Source organism: Strongylocentrotus purpuratus, unplaced genomic scaffold (genome assembly GCF_000002235.5).
Source record: "Strongylocentrotus purpuratus isolate Spur 01 unplaced genomic scaffold, Spur_5.0 spur5_scaffold_20, whole genome shotgun sequence".
Lineage (NCBI taxonomy): Eukaryota > Metazoa > Echinodermata > Echinoidea > Camarodonta > Strongylocentrotidae > Strongylocentrotus > Strongylocentrotus purpuratus.
The window spans coordinates 11,740,055-11,756,651 of NW_022145606.1; the positions used below are offsets into that span (position 1 = coordinate 11,740,055).

General features: G+C 37.7%; 1 protein-coding gene across 1 annotated transcript; it reads right to left on the bottom strand.

The window, feature by feature from the left end:
* Positions 1-11,308: 11,308 nt before the first annotated feature.
* LOC115918865 (proton-coupled folate transporter-like) lies at positions 11,309-15,398 on the bottom strand. The gene is made up of 4 exons (XM_030992752.1): positions 15,172-15,398; positions 12,345-13,288; positions 11,904-11,975; positions 11,309-11,463 (listed from the first exon to the last, which is right to left on the bottom strand). The coding sequence occupies exons 2-4, from the start codon at positions 13,279-13,281 to the stop codon at positions 11,324-11,326; spliced, it is 1,149 nt and encodes a 382-aa protein (XP_030848612.1). The 5' UTR covers positions 13,282-13,288; positions 15,172-15,398; the 3' UTR covers positions 11,309-11,323.
* Positions 15,399-16,597: the final 1,199 nt, after the last annotated feature.

Consider the following 16,597-nt stretch of genomic DNA (forward strand, 5'->3'; position numbering starts at 1 on the left):
TTATACATAATATATTATATACAAACCATCACCTCTTCCGTTTTGGTCTTGTCTCGACTCATTTTGCGAAAAAGATGAAGAAACATATAAACATTTATTCTATACTTGTGAATTTGCACAATCAGTGTGGGGAATGTGCACGAGATTTTTAGACTTTGAAATACATAACTGTAGTTTGGAGGAAATTCTGTATGGGAAAGAGGAGAGAAATAAAGGAAAATATCAATTAATGAATCATGTTTTAATTCTTGTTAAATATCTGATTTATAGAAATAGAGAACTTAAAAAACCACCCTCTTTTAATAAAATAAAGAATAGTATAATAGGGGATAAAGTAGAAGAAAGGAAATTGGCAGCAATGAGGGGAACTCTCACTATTCATTTTCTAAATGGGAAAACCTAAGTATTAGACAAACAATTGGAACCCAGAGCCAGTCGTCCACCGGTTAAGGGGGGAGCGGGATAAGGGAGAGGTCGGGTAGGGTAGGGTTAACAAAAAAAGAAAACTTTTCTCTCAGGACAACAGTATAAAAGAAGTATAAGTTGCTACATTGTTAAAACAAAAGTTTGTTTCAAATATGATGTATAGGAACTAACTATGTAAGTTTCTTTTGAAGCCGTTTGTAAGACAAAAATTTATACTGATTTATAATGTCATCACATTTGCAGTGAGCGTTACATATGATAATTGTAATTTTTACTATGATTATAATTTGTTTCAAGAGAGAAAAGAATAAAAACGCACCATAAAAATAAAAAAAAGTATACGTGTAATCGATTATAAGAGAGTAGACATTATAAATATTTTGAATTACGAAAAGAAAACGGCAATTTTGTTCTCAAAATGTTTAAAATAGTATTAATTGCAATTTATTTTTTTGATCAAAATTACAATTCCGAGTGAGGTAACTTATACAAAACGGTTTCAATTCAAAACATTTTTTTAAAAATGTATAGTAATCGAATGAATATTTAACCAAGATTAAATTATACAAATTATTCAATTCATAAATAATAAGATTCCTAACGAATGTTCTTATTCTTGAATAACGATCAATTTTGACAGCGCACACTATTGAACATCGTGCGCTGAATCTCCCCGTATAGAATGTGTTTCAGACTGAGAATGACAGTGATTTTTTTTTTTCTTCAACGGCCCCTTCTGGGGCACGGAAGAAAAAAAACAGTTGAATAGTACATATATAATGTTCAACAATGATATTCATTTAGATTTTTTTATTTCTTTTTAAACACACACAGAAAATCTTTAAAACCAAGAAAATCTTTGGCAACGAACAACAAACAAATGAAGGCAAGCTTTAGGATATGGGTCTACTTTTAAAAAAAAATACATGATAATGTACATCACAACTGGCAGTACTAACACTACTATATACATATACACTATGCTACTAAAACGGCAACAACCCATTAAACCATAACTCTAACATATTAAAATAGACAAAACAAATTTTCCAAAATTAGACATAATAAACTTGCAAAATTTGGAAAGGTTCTTTAACTGCTTAACAGAATTTGCATTGAATAACTGATGAAATTTGACAACGTTAGGTCTACTGTAATAATATTTCTTAACATACTGCTCATGAAATTCATTGAAAGCTGGGCACACCAGAACATAATGAAATTCATCACCCTGTACCTTAATATTACATAGGGAACATAACTCAAGAGGTTGATCAGTTAAATAACGACATTTGGTAACTGTACCCATCTCTCTCTCTATCTCTCCTCTTCTACATTTCTTCCTTAATCTTTTTTTTTTCTAACTTCACCCTCTCCGAGATGTTTTAAGTGCTATATAAAAGCTGAATATTATTATTATTGTTACTGATCATATTCGTTGCATAGGCCTTATCTGTCGACCTTCACTTGCCATCCTACGTTTACAAAAATTGCAGCCCGCGCCTAAGTCTTACTTTGGTTCCGTGTCCGCCCGCAGTATCATGTTGTTGTTGTTGTTGTTTCTTACTCCTTTATATCCGTTTTCCCTTATAATATCTCCTACTGTCATCTTAACTTGTATCATCCCTAGCCCTAGGCATTTCTACGCTGTTGGGGTTGTTTTTCCTATCATGGCTGTCATATCGTCGTCGAGGGCGCCTCTTATAAAGATTTGCGAATCAATATCAGAACCAAAACCTTTATAATCGAGAGTATATGTGTAATCGATTATAGGAGAATAGACATTATAAATATTTTGAATTACGAAAAGAAAACAGCATTTTTTTCTCAAAATGTTCAAAACAGTGTTAATTGCATTTTCTTTTCTTCAATTAAAATTGAAATGACAAGTGGGGTAACCTATACAAAAAGGTTTCAATTCATAACATTATAACAAAATTATATAGCAATCGAATGAATAGTTAACCAAGATAAACTTATATATATTATTTGATATTAAATATTATTTATTTTTCTTAATTACATTTGTTGTCATTCGGCAATACAGTCGAATATAAATAATTTTGACCGCGCACACTTTTGAATGTCGTGCGCTGAATCCTCGTACGTAGTAAATGTGTGTTCGTTACCGTGGTTCACTTACGCCCTGTTACTCCGCCCCCCCCCCCTACCCCCAAAAAATGTTTTTATGTGAAAGTATCGGAGGATACCCCCCCCCCCCCTTTTTTTTTAACTGTTGTGTGCCATAGGGTGAAGAAAAAAAAAAACTGACATTACCTTACCTTACCTTAATAAACTATATTATACAACATCTACGTGGATCCTTGTCATATTTGATTGGAGGATTGTTGGTCACATGATATTCAATAGATGTTATATGGCACCGGCGTGCATTTTTGTTGACATGCATACTGCGTACCTCTCTGCCGTGCGCGTATCTCTACATTCGTTTAGTAGTGCGAAAATTTTCATGAGTTGAAAGATTAACATTCTATTCAACGAAGCGTTAAAAGACAGTTTTTATTATAACCTACTGAAATCCTTGCTTCTGATTGGTGATCAACAGCTTTGTCACTGATTATTGTCATTTGTCATTGAAAAAAAAATTGTGTAACGGGTTCCTCATCATTCTCCTCCATGAATTGGGGTCGAATATTGGTATCACCTCTGCTTTTAATCGTTCTGTCTCATTCGCATTAATGTAATTGAATCCTCAATTTTGGTCAGTTTGGCTTCCAATTGCACCACGCAATTTTTATCGTCCAGTAACTGTGTATCCATGTTCCCATTACACCCGTCTAATCTATCCTGAATCATGCTACATTGATCCGCCATAAAATCAAGGAGCGGTACTTCCTCGGCATCAGCGCACTTAGGTTCCACGGGGCCCCGCCTGGCTAGTAGGGCTACTAGACGGTCGTGCATATAATTATTTTTAGACGATCGTGCATATAATTATTTTTAGACGATCGTGGATACTAAATATGCACGGCCGATTTGTGTTGGATATGTAATTGATTATCATAGGATGACATTTAATTACAGAAAGAAAAACAGCAATTTATTCCAAAATCTAATACAATAAGAACCAACAAAATCCCATTCTAAATTCATTTTTAGAAAAAATATTTTGATCTGTGGGTAATTGTTATGTTTATAGAGGTCTTTTCTCCCGAAAAAAATGTATATGAATCGGAATTGGATGACTAGTTATAATAACCAAAATTAAATAATATAATTTACTTGATATAATTTTTTAATGATTTCTTTCCTGTAGTATCTCAGAATTGTGCAACAGTACTAATTGCATAATCTAATTTTGTCGTGCACAACATACCAGGTTGCGCACTTATTCCTAAATCGTTTAAAGGTAATCAAAGCTTTGGTATGGGGTCATGAATTTGGTTCAAATGAACATATTGGAATCATATGCGATCCTACAATATTCAGTGATCGTTGTCGCGGTTGAAATCTATTCTAAAGCTATGAAATTGTTAATGATACACTCTTCATGTTGTATACCTCCCTCTCAAGGTCAAGATTATAATTAGACTAAGAAACAATGTTTCTTGACTAAAATCGACCGATTAGCTATTCTCGTTTCTAACTTATATATCTGCACCTACATATTCTGAGATTTTCATGGTCGCAGCTAGTATTGGAGGGCCGTAGGTAGGCGCTATTTGAAAATATATTAAAATTTACCGGGAGCACCGGTAAATTTTTTAATTCAATTTTTCTCGAAAGCAGAAGTATTTTAGGTGCTAAATTTTCTAGTGCTTATAATACATCCACAGGGGCATCCAAATATATCAAAATTGTAAAGAATCACTTTCCACCCAATTTCAAAATTTCCCAAAACTTTGTATTACCTTTAAGATAAATATTTGAGTTATATTAGATAGATTACAAATAAAATTGCAAGATCACGCACGCGCGGACGGTCAGTCAATGCTAAGTCTGAGTCGAAGATCAATCGTGTAGCTCGTATGGCTGCATCATCTTATACAGCTTTCTCAGAAGCCCAATCTCAATCTAATCATGACCACCACCCTATATTCCTGAACCCAGACTGTAACCCAAACTCTTATCCAAATCTTAAAGGTACTATATCCCTTTTGCAGCCAACCTCAAATTTTGTTGAACTTTGCAGGAATTATGAATATGTCATGTATGTCCTATCTGTGAAATTTAAACGTTAGCAGTGCCCTAATATTCAAACTATGCAAGGAAATCCGTTTACATGCTAGACTTCACTTATAGACACTATTGAGTGACTGATTAGTTGTTTTTTTTTTCTTCTTTAGTAATAACATACATATTATAATTAGCTGTAAAGGGTACATGAGCATTTGTCTACATCAATAACCCACTTCTTGTAAGGGCCAAAATTAAACTGATTGAATCTTTGCGCAGCATAAAACGTACGACCATTCGGTACAATTGTCTGAAAATCAAGACTATTACTTATTGGCTCTATAGCTCCTAAGTCGATTTGACAACCAACAGTCGTTATTTTCCCACTTGAAGACATTTTCAAGCCCCACTTTTTAAGGGAGGTTCTAAATTATTATTATCTTTCAAATGCCGTTGGAATTTAACCTTTTCATTTTGGGGCCTGCAAATGGGACATAGTACCTTTAAAGAAGAAGGTGAGTTCTGGTAAATAAAAGGAAATAAATTCTCACAGAATCAAACGCAACTTACACGAAACTTACACTGAATGTTCAAGATTACAAATAAACGTCATTTGCCAAACAATTTTCTACCCCGACTTATGTTGTTGTTGTTTCATATGCCCTTACATCCGTTTTCCCTTATAATATCTCCTACTGTCATCTTAATTTCTATCACCCTAGCCCTAGGCATTTCTTGGTGGGGCTGTTTTTCCTATCATGGCTTTCAGATCGTCGTCGAGGGCGCCTCTTATAAAGATATGCGAATCAATATCAGAACCATAACCATTATAATCGAGAATATCGTCGGCCTTATGCCAAAAGGGCCTTAACTGCTTTTGGCCATTCCGAGATAATCGCGTTTAAAGGTTTTGGCCTCTCTAATAATCAAAAGTTTGTGGTCGTTTTTTTGCTTTTGAAGCCAATTTCGATAAATGTGTTAAGTTATTAAGTTTTACATGAAATGTGTTAAATTTGTTATAAAATATTCAGAATTGTACATGCTATGTGCAAAAAACATGTTAGGGCCTTTTTGGCATAAGGCTTGAATGTAGCGTATGTTAGCGTATGTTATGCCAGAAGGGCCGTAACCTACTCGGCATTATGCCAAAAGGGGCGTAACCTACGCGGCGTTATGCCAAAAGTGCCTTAACCTGCCGTTATCGTACGCGTAACTATGCGCGTAACTATGCGCGCGTACGCGCGCATAGTTAGCGCCCTTTTGGCATAAGGAAATTTTCTTGTTTCGAAAAACCTTTGGTTTGCCAGAAAGGCCCTCCTAACGCAAATGGATCATCCGTGGAGGTTAAGGCCCTTTTGGCGTAAGGAAAAAGATGAGATACGCGTTAAGGCCCTTTTGAAATTCATAATTATCTTCATAAATAAATCGAATTTCAACAAGTGAAGCACATCATTTTAAAGAGAATGATGAAATCTACAAGGTGATATTAATAACTCAATAACCCCCAAAATCGGGTTAAGGCCCTTTTGGCATAAGGCCGACGATATTTAAAGGTGAAATTCAAAGAAAATCACAAATATGCCAACAGATGTATCACTAGGAACTGGTAAGCTAACAGATGGCAATCGTACAAGTTATAGGTCAACTACATATCGGGGGATTTATAAAAAATACAAATGCAACCACCTCCGTAGCAGCTACGAGAGAATCGCCGGAAAAATAACGATGTTTAATGACGTCACTATATGGACCAACATTGCCCAAGCAGACGACGTCCCATAGAGAATGAACATAATAAATATTGCAAAGCTATTATTTCTCCAATTATAATGAGTTTAGTGTATATAAATGTAATGGCATGTCAAACCATTCATCTTTTGCTTGAAAATACACAGGATAGGTGTTAATTAACAATCAAAGAAACCAGACTTTCAAATTGTAAATCCCCCGGAATGATATTAAGGACGGCATTTGTTCCCTCTTGGAACGCCGAACATACCCCGGTGTGTGCAGCTGAATATACAATGGCGTCTTATTTTTTTTACAAGCGACAGATTCCTTTATTTTTTCATCGCTGCATTTGTCATTAAAAAAAACATGAGCGGGGTTTAGAGTGAGGCAATAGTTTATACATTTAGCCTGACGGTAGAGAAGTAAGAGAAATTACTCAAGAGAAGATGAAAACACAGGCACTGAAAATGTGTGAGATGTCATGTGGCATCGTCTGCTTGTGCAAGTCATGTCCATACTGTGATCTCACACATCTCAGCAGCGCTCGGAGAGCTCTTCAGGTGCTTTGCCGGGGCTGTATTTAAGCGTTTTGTAATTTATAATAATCATTACTTCGAATGTTTTCCAAGCATTGAATTTTGATAACCTTGTCGAATCACACGTTCAACTTTGCAATAATGAAAATAAAGTTAGTTTTTAAAAATCAATGAATATCTACTTTAACGTATACCTGTAATCGATTATAAGAGAGTAGACATTATAAATATTTACAAATTACGAAAAGAAAACAGCATTTTTTTTTCTCAAAATGTTCAAAACAGTGTAAATTGCAATTTCTTTTTTTTTATTTTTTGTAATCAAAATTATAATTATGAGTGGGGTAACCTATACAAAAAAGCCTTAATTAAAAACATTTACAAACAAAATCCTATAGCAATCGAATGAATGGTTAACCGAGATTAACTTATATATATATATTATCTTATACTACAATAATGAAACCATTATGTAATTTGCACATATGGGTCTACAACAAGTAGACTTTAACAATTTTGAATGCGCACACTTTTGAATGTCGTGCGCTTAATCTTCGTTCAGAATGAATGCTTGTTCGTTAAAGATTAACTCCAGTTCTTGTAAAAAACAGAAAATGAATTCTCACAGAATCAAACGAAACTTACACTGAATGTTCAAGATTACAAATAATGACATGTGCCAAACAATTTTGGAAGAAAATGTATAATGGCTGAGTAATGAGCATAGAAAGACAAGGAAATCAAGGTAGTACGACCCACGGCACAATTTGTGTTGTCCCATATATAGCTTTCTGTGTACAGTGCTTGTTACTTTACCAAGACTCGGTCAAATTTATTATGATTTTGATGACTCCAGAACCTTGCAGTGCACACCAATAATTACATGCTACATGATCAACTGTTTCTGATCCTTTCCACACCTTTTCTTTCACAATGCAATCGCATTACCAGTACTAAAGTTTAACTTTAACTATGGTTCACTTTCTCTCTGATCTGGAAGAGGAATCATGCTGGCGTCCCACAAGGCACATGCCTAGGTCCTGTGTATGTGTGTGCAATTGAATATTTACAGACGTGTATCAATTCGTCCTTGTTTTCACGAAGTGACGGTAGTGAGGAAAATCGTAACGCAAAGTGAATGCAATTTTTTTTCACTACCGTCACCTCGTGAAAACAGCGTTTTGAATATTTTACGTCTGGGGGGGGGGGGGCGACTTTTAACGTCACCATCCGAAAGACATGACTCAGTTTCGAACATGCGTCCTCGGCTGAATCAATTTGTAACTTCCATTATAAACTGGAATACAGGCGCACGCCACACACCCCGTTGTCCTCTTGGCCCTTACTTTCCTCGTATCTGGCTGTCCCCGGCTGCCTCTCTCTCGGGTCCCGAGAACAAACGAATTTACCCGAGCTGTGTATACGTTGATCCTCTCCAACTCCCAAGTCACCTATAGGGGGCATTTCACAAAACTCGCCATCAGTGTCACATGACAGTTTTTGTTATAAGCTACTGAAATCCTTGCTTCTGATTGGTTATCACCAGCTTTGTCACTGTTTTTTGTCATTTGTCATTGAAAAAAAAGGATTTGTGTAACGGGTTCCTGATCAATCTCCTCACTGAATTAATATAATATATATATATATATATATATATTATAAAATCCACCATTTCGGTCAGTTTAGCTTCCAATTGCATCAGGCGGTTTTTAGTGTCCAATAATTATTGTGTCTCCATGTTCCTTTCAAACCTGTCCAATCTATCCTGAATCATGGTACATTGATCCGTCATAAAATCAAGGAGCGGTACTTCCTCGGTATCAGCGCCCTTAGGTTCCGCGAGCCCCGTCTGGCTAGCAGGGCTACTAGACGGTCGTGCATATAATTATGCACGGCCGACTTTTGTTGGATGTGTAATCGATTATCATAGGATGACATTTAATTACAGAAAGAAAAACAGCAACATTTTCCAAAATCTAATACAATAAAAACCAACAAAATCCCATTCTAAATTCATTTGCAGAGCAAAATATGCTGATCAGTAGGTAATTGTTATGTTTATAGGTATTTTCTCCCGAAAAAAATGTATTTGAATCGGAATTGGACAACAAGTTATAATAACCAAAATTAACTAATATTAAGTACTTTATATATATTAAAATGCTTCTTCATCTTGTATTATTGTTAAATCTGCAATGGTAGTCATTGCAAACTCAAATCTTGATGCGCACAATTTATGAGATTGCGCGCTAATTTCTCAATCATTAAAGATTTATATATACTTGAGTTGTGGTAAAAGAAAGAAAATAAATTAATTTCTCACAGAATCAAACGAAACTTAGCTGAATGTTCAAGATTATAAATAAATGTCATTTGCCAAACAATTCCAGTAGAAAATGTATACTGGCTAAGTAATGAGCATAGAAATACAAGGAAATCAAGGTAGTACTAGCCCCGGCACCATGTGTGTTGTCCCATATATAGCTTTCTATGTGAGTGCTTGTTACTTTACCAAGACTCGGTCAAATTTATTATGATTTTGATGACTCCAGAACCTTGCAGTGCACACCAATACTTACATGCTACATGATCAACTGTTTCTGATCCTTTCCACACCTTTTCTTTCACAATGCAATCGCATTACCAGTACTAAAGTTTATCTTTAATCAAGGATTTTTTTTTAAGGATCTAAGACAGAATTACGGGATCCCTTTAAAAGTTGACCAAAAAAAATTGGAAGCGCTCATACGCGTGCGCAATCAGTCAGAGCAAACCTGTATTTAGCAAGTATTTGTTTCTATAATTTAAACCTTTAATGAGTATTGTATGATTAATCTACTAGTACTTGTGGACCACCAAGGCCATACACCAGTTTACAGTTGTATCAGGGCGCATGCGCAGACAGTTGACCTCGGGTCATTGGCCCCGGAACGGGGCCAATAACCTCTGACCTCTAGTATTTATGCGTAAATTAAGATTGCGCCCATGCAAATGATGATGTGCGCGCACAACGCAGCGCGTAGGGCAGTGATATTATCAAAATTTGCATGGGCGCAATCTTAATTTACGCATAAATACATGACCTCTAGGACATTGGCTTTGTTTAAAATGGCGCACACAACTGTAAACTGGTGTATTGTGGAAAACAGTTTTATACCTGACCATGCCACCCTGTAAAAAGATATATATATATACTAACAGATAAATAAATAAATAAGTAAATAATAATAAGGATAACGATAATAATAATACTAATTGATAAGATTTTTGTTTTAATCGTTATTTTAATTTTATTCATATTAAAGCCTGTCTGCACTAGTATGGCCAGGAGAGATTAGACCTCCCTGCTGTGGTCGCTGACAGGTGTTTATCTCATCAAATAAGCTCTCAATTAACTTCTTTTTTTTTAAGGGGATCATGGGGAACAACGGTACCGCTTAGGCGTTGTTTTTATATAGAGGGCGCAAGTAGTGCAGACAGGCTTTAACAGTTCTGGTTGTATGATAATTAAAATTGCAGTTATTAAGAAGATGAACCGTACAAAACTAATGATGAAACAGCATTGAAGATTGAGAGAGAAAGAGAGGTGTTTTTCTTTGGGGGGAGAGAAATGAGAATGGGTTAGGTCTACACAATCATGATCGCACACACCATTACTGAGCACAGATGAACTTGCATTGTCATTTGGCGGAGCGTTGAAGTACATTTTAACCGATCGGATTGGAATACGCATGGGTCACGGTTTTCGGATTGTCACGTTCAAAGGCGGGTATTATTATTTAGGGGAGCGTTGAAGGACATTTTAACCGATCGGATACGAATGCGAATGAATCGCGGTTTTCGGATTGTGACGTTTAAAAGCGGGTCTCCAAACTGAGATATATCGAATCTGATTGATCCATTACCAAATAACTCTCAACACATCGCACAAACACACACACATACTCCCCCACAAAACACACTAATGCCTACACGCACTCACGCACAGCATCATGAATATTAATAACAAGTTAGTGGCGTTAAAGATAAAGGTGAGTTCTGGTCATCCGATTGCATTGTGAAAGAAAAGGTGTGGAATGGATCAGAAAAAAGTTGATCATGTAGCATGTAAGTATTGGTGTGTACTACAAAGTTCTGGAGTCATCAAAATCATAATAAATTTGCCTCAGTCTTGGCAAAGTAACAAGCATTGTACACAGAAAGATGTTTGTGGGACTACACAAATGGTGTCGGGGCTACCAACCTTGATTTCCTAATCTTTCTATGCTCATTACTCAGCCAGTATACATTTCTGCCAAAATTGTTTGGCAAATGACATTTATTTGTCATTTTGAACATTTAGTGTAATTTTCGTTTGATTCTGTGAGAATTGATATATTTTTTTAACCAGAACTCACCTTTATCTTTAATATTCGTAATGAATGAACACCCAATCACAAAAACAACAACAACAACAGCATCCAATGATAGGAAATAAACTCTGATCACGTGATTCACTCACCGCAAAAGAGAACGACGTTCGTCTTGGAATAAGCCGTCATAACGAGACAAGCCACGAAGGAGAGCATGGATATCTGCATAGTGCAATGGTCCGAGAAAAAGAGCCGAAGCACGTAGCCACCGACTACGAGACCTACGCACAACAAATATAGTGCACGATAAAAGATTTAGTATTAACAATAACAACAAAAATAATATCAATACTACTTCTACTAATGGTAATAATAATAACAACAATAATACAAATTGTAAATGATGGTAATAATATCAATAAATAAAATGTTTGAAAAAGATGAATAAGAAGAATGACATTAAAAATGATTAAAATAACAAAATCAATGTTAATTATAATCACAATAATCATCATCATAATTATATAATAATAATTGCGGAGCGCCAGGAGTGTGAAGTCTGACAACCACTATTATTGTTATTATTATTAATAATAACAATAATAATAGTATAACCGTTAGCTTATATACTGCAGGGTAAATATATTCTAATTGTATGCTTTCTAACTGTACACAATGTTTTGTTAAAGGTGATTGGTACACTTTAAATGCATTGACTTACCAAGCCCAGCGAAGATGAAAGTCAGACCGTTGAATATACCGATGAGGGCAGCCGACCAACAAAATGGCTCTCCTGAAAAAGAAAAAAATAGAGAGAATAACGTGAAATAAAGGCATTCAATAATATGTATTTTGTATAATCGTTAACGCTGAACTTTCTAAATGAAATCACGGGTCCTTTTGAATATTTCCTTCCAAATAATTACTTTCTAATAATAGAAATACATTTGGGGGATCTATACACTCCCCCCCCCCCCCCCCACCCCCTCCCACCTACACACAAACATTGAAAGAGCATTGAGAGGGTTGAGTGGATGCCTAAAGTTGTAATACTTTCAAAAGTTGATGTCGGAGAATGAAAAGTCTCCCACCCCGACACCATTTCGGAAAACCCTTCCCCCCCCCCCCCCTCCCGGCGCCCCCGCCTTTATTTTTGACTTACCTTCTGCAAAGAGGACATTGGTCGACAGGAATGACACGATCATGAGAATAGACTGAAAGAGAATGTAGTTATATGAAATCATCTTCCAGCATCGTCCCTTCGGATCCGGTCGGAAGAGATCGGCTAAACTTCGGAAGAACTTCGCCATGTTGAAGTCACTTCGCGGTGATGGCACGATATCTGCCGGCTGCTCTCCGGGGACCTTTCCGGTTACGCTCGGATGGCTTTCGGGGAGGAGGTAGACGTACAAAGCGCATAGGACCATAATGCAGAGGATGGCATAGTAGACGGGTGGGTAACCTATGGCTTCGATCATGAAACCGACTAGCACTTGCCCCGCTCCAGCCCCGAGAGTTGTAAGGCATTCCAGAATAACCATGCGGTACGTTCGCTGCTTGCTCGTCGTGGTGTCCGCGACGTACGCGAATGAGCACGCCACCAACGTCAGGAAATCGCCACAGAGCCCTAACGGAATCGCCCCAGCGAATAAAAAGTACAGCGACCAGTGGAATTGGGCAACCAAAGCATAGACGATGGAGTAAATCCCAAAACCAACGATCGGAAACAACATCGCGATACGACGCCCTCTAGCGTCGCTTAAAGCCCCGAGGAAGTTGGCCGAAAATAATGCTGGAATGGATTGCGCAACCGCGAGATAGAGCGTCCAATAGGACGTCTGTGTTTGAACCTCAAGGTATCGATCATACTCTTCAGAAGATGTATTCAGAGAGCAGACGACACTGGTATTCGTTGAAGGTTGGGTGAAATTAGCCTCTTCAGACAGCCGCTTGTTGAGGTATTCCACCCGAATAGTCACCAGCAAGCCATACGCCAGCATGAACGTGACAGTAAGTGGCTCAACGATGAGCCTACTCCTCCACGATCTTCTTGCCGGCGATGGGTTATTGTTTGTGGCGATGGTTTTGTCAGATTCCATGATTGTTCTAGATGCGAGAAAGAAAGAGAAAAGTGTCAGAAAAAAAAGGTTGTTATCATGGATGTATTATTATCGTCATCGGAAGCATCACTACCATCAAATGAAGAATAATTAGCAACACGCTAAAACGATACCACATAATCATCATCACCATCACGACATTTTGATGTTCATCATGAACATTGCCATCAACAAACGAAATCATATTCACTTTGCTATGTTTTCAGCTCGGGCACAGAAACTTGAAGCGTACGTATTTCACTTATGTTAACCTCATCTTAAAAAAAAAACGCCGCGGTTTTGCCGGGTCATATCTGAACGACCGTATCCGGACACCTACCTCCTGGACATCCAGCCCCCGGATAACCACACCCAGTCAACTAACCCCTAGGACAACTACCCCTAGGGCAACCACCCTATAGGACGACTACTCCCCAGGACAACTACCCCCGGGACAACTAACCCCCAGACAACTACCCCCTACGACCATTACCCCCGGACAACTCCCCCCCAGACAACTACCCCCTAGGATAGTTGTCCTAGAGGATGGTTGACGTAGGGGTAGTTGTCTGGGGGTAGTTGTCCGGGGTAGTAGTCCGGGGGTAGTTGTCCGGAGGTAGTTGTCCTAGGGGGTAGTTGTCCTAGGGGTGGTTGTCTTGGGGGTAGTAGTACGGGGGTAGTTGTCCTTGGGGGTAGTCGTCCTAGAGGGTGGTTGCCCTAGGTGGTAGTTGTCCTAGGGGGCAGTTGACTGGGGATGGTTATCCGGGGGGTTGATGTGCAGGGGGAAGGTTTGAACGCGTTAAAGTATTATGTTGGCATTAAGAGTGATATTGCATTTTACACCGATCTCGGTATAAAATGCTTTTAAAATATTCTTAAAAAATTTAAGGAACAAAGAGTGTCTTCCACAGATTCACTTTTTCCTCCTACATTCATTTCGTCAAGAAAGCACTTCTGGTAGAAACCGACATCGCCTACACATTTTAACACAATTAAAACTACTTTCGAAAGTATCGTCGCTTATTCCAATAGTTATGTCCTTCACATACAATCATGACCGGACATCACAATTACGTCATCTACGTATTACGTAATCTTGAACATGATAGATATGGGATAAACAATAGGGTATTGGAATTACTCTTGATTTGATTTATCGAAAGGCTTTACAGTCGTTTTACCTGTACAGTTAAACAAGTGAAAAACGGATTTGTCCCGTTTTTTTTTCTTTTTTTCTTGAGAATGTGACATACTAAGCTTACGTCTAAAAGTATTCAACAAATACCCTATTTCAACCAGTCAAGCTGTTATCCCCGGTCAAAAAAGGTCAATGAAAGAATCAATCTGGATACAAACAATAATTATAACAATATTCCTTCACCGAATAAGGACTCTGGCTATTCATAATTGTTACGAAAATATTGTATCTTCGCTCTTTATCGTGATATTAAGGCAGCAGACAGCAAGAAATTGTGTAATGAGAATAATCACTTGGCTTGAGAAAGTCCACAGGTCTGGAGTGGACAAAAGCTTGCCAAAAAAGTGGACAAAAGCCTACGAAATTTCGAGGTTGGTGAATTTTAATAAAAGGTTTCTGTATCTTACACCGAACTATTACGTAATCCGAACTTTTCTGTGGGATATAAAATAGGGCATTGTAATCCCTATTGCATTGATTTCTCGAAAGTCTGTGCGATTATGCTTCCGACATAGCAACAACTCCAACATAATACCCACATTCCGCTTACCTAAGACGACATAGAATTGGATATATCAATATTTTTCGGATTAATAGTCAAAAATTGAACTGTTTCGAGTAAATACGTCGACAGTTTGCAGTAATAACAACAGGTAAAACATTACGATAAAAGTAAACAATGTATACCGTACCTCCTCAATGTTGACTTAATACAAGCAAAGGCTATCCGCGATAGGTCCTATGGTTCTATAAGATAGACGCTCAATTGTACCGCTCAGTTACAACTCGTCATGAGACCAGCTACGTGAAGGAATTTTGTTACCCTCTCTATATTTTCCGTTTTAGTCAGGGTACCCGTAGATTTAGACATGCAGGACATTGAGAGCTAATATATATGCGATTAGTCCTGATATGTGCTGAAGACGTGTATACATGTAGTGATCAGCACGTTTAAATGCCCTGGTAATTCGGCGTGCGTAATTCTGACATGCGCCGCCTGGTGTCACGGCCGTTGTTGTCCGCATCTCGAGGAGGATCCGCCCGGATGATTTGAACGTGGTTTGAAACGTCAGTCACACCACCGATATAGTTTGCAGGCGCGTACCCTTGTCTCTTGGTGTGTGTTATAGTGTCTGTAATAGTAGACTACAGAAAGGTGTGTACTTTAGTCGCTCTGAGCTGTGATACATGCAGCCAGAAACTGACAGGTCTATATGCTCTGCTCAATTAGGTTTTAGGAAAAGTGGTAAAGTTTATAAAAATTAGAGTTTGGGCTTCCATACTGCAATTGCAAGGTATCCATTACACCAGGGGGGGGGGGGTTGTTTCATAAAGCTGTTCGTAAATTTACGCATGACTTTACAAACGAATTGTATATGAAAATCCAAACGGGATGCTCCATCATTATTAATTACATCAACTAAAGTTGAACTGTGCAGATGTAGATTAACATTCTTATGATAACAAACATTTTTAATGCAAAGTATATTTTTTGCCATAATTTAATTGAGGTTATTGAAAATATCAGAAAAAACTTTGGGCATCCTATCTGGCACTTTTATGCAAGTCGTTCGTAAATTCATGCGTAACTTTACGAACAGCTTTATGAAACACCCCCCCTGGGTGGAGAGTGCCGTACTGGGATTCAAACCCAACCCTAATCCCTTTAGGCAAGCGCTATATGCCACGACACCTCCTCCATTGAGTATAACGATATGGTATCAAAATCCATGCCCTTGAGTTGATTTTTGTCTTCAAAACAGTTGTGATCTTGTTCCTGGTTTACGTCGACTTTTCATTGGCCAAACTTAAATTCAGCGTCTAGTAGTTAGTAGGATACGGACCGACGTGTCCAGCCCCTAATAAAGTTTATTTCTCCATCTATGATAATGCACATAGAAGGGCTTGTGATCGACTTAATTAATTGGATGGCGTTGATGGGACAATATTTCCGGCGGACAATTACCATCGTTACACCGGGTCAACAACTTGTCAACGCAACTCTTGTATCACAAACAGAGATAACGCCTAACCTCGTTCTACCATTAGGGATGCGCGTTATCTTGTATCGGTCATGTGCAAATAAAATCTGTTTATCACCGACTAAAGTGGAACGCG

Coding starts and splice junctions, on each gene's coding strand:
- LOC115918865 (XM_030992752.1), bottom strand. CDS start 13,281: ATGGAATCTGACAAAACCATCGCCACAAACAATAACCCATCGCCGGCA. Junction 11,976..12,344: donor CAATGTCCTCTTTGCAGAAG/GTAAGTCAAAAA, acceptor TTTCTTTTTCAG/GAGAGCCATTTTGTTGGTCG. Junction 11,464..11,903: donor TTTCATCTTCGCTGGGCTTG/GTAAGTCAATGC, acceptor TGTTGTGCGTAG/GTCTCGTAGTCGGTGGCTAC.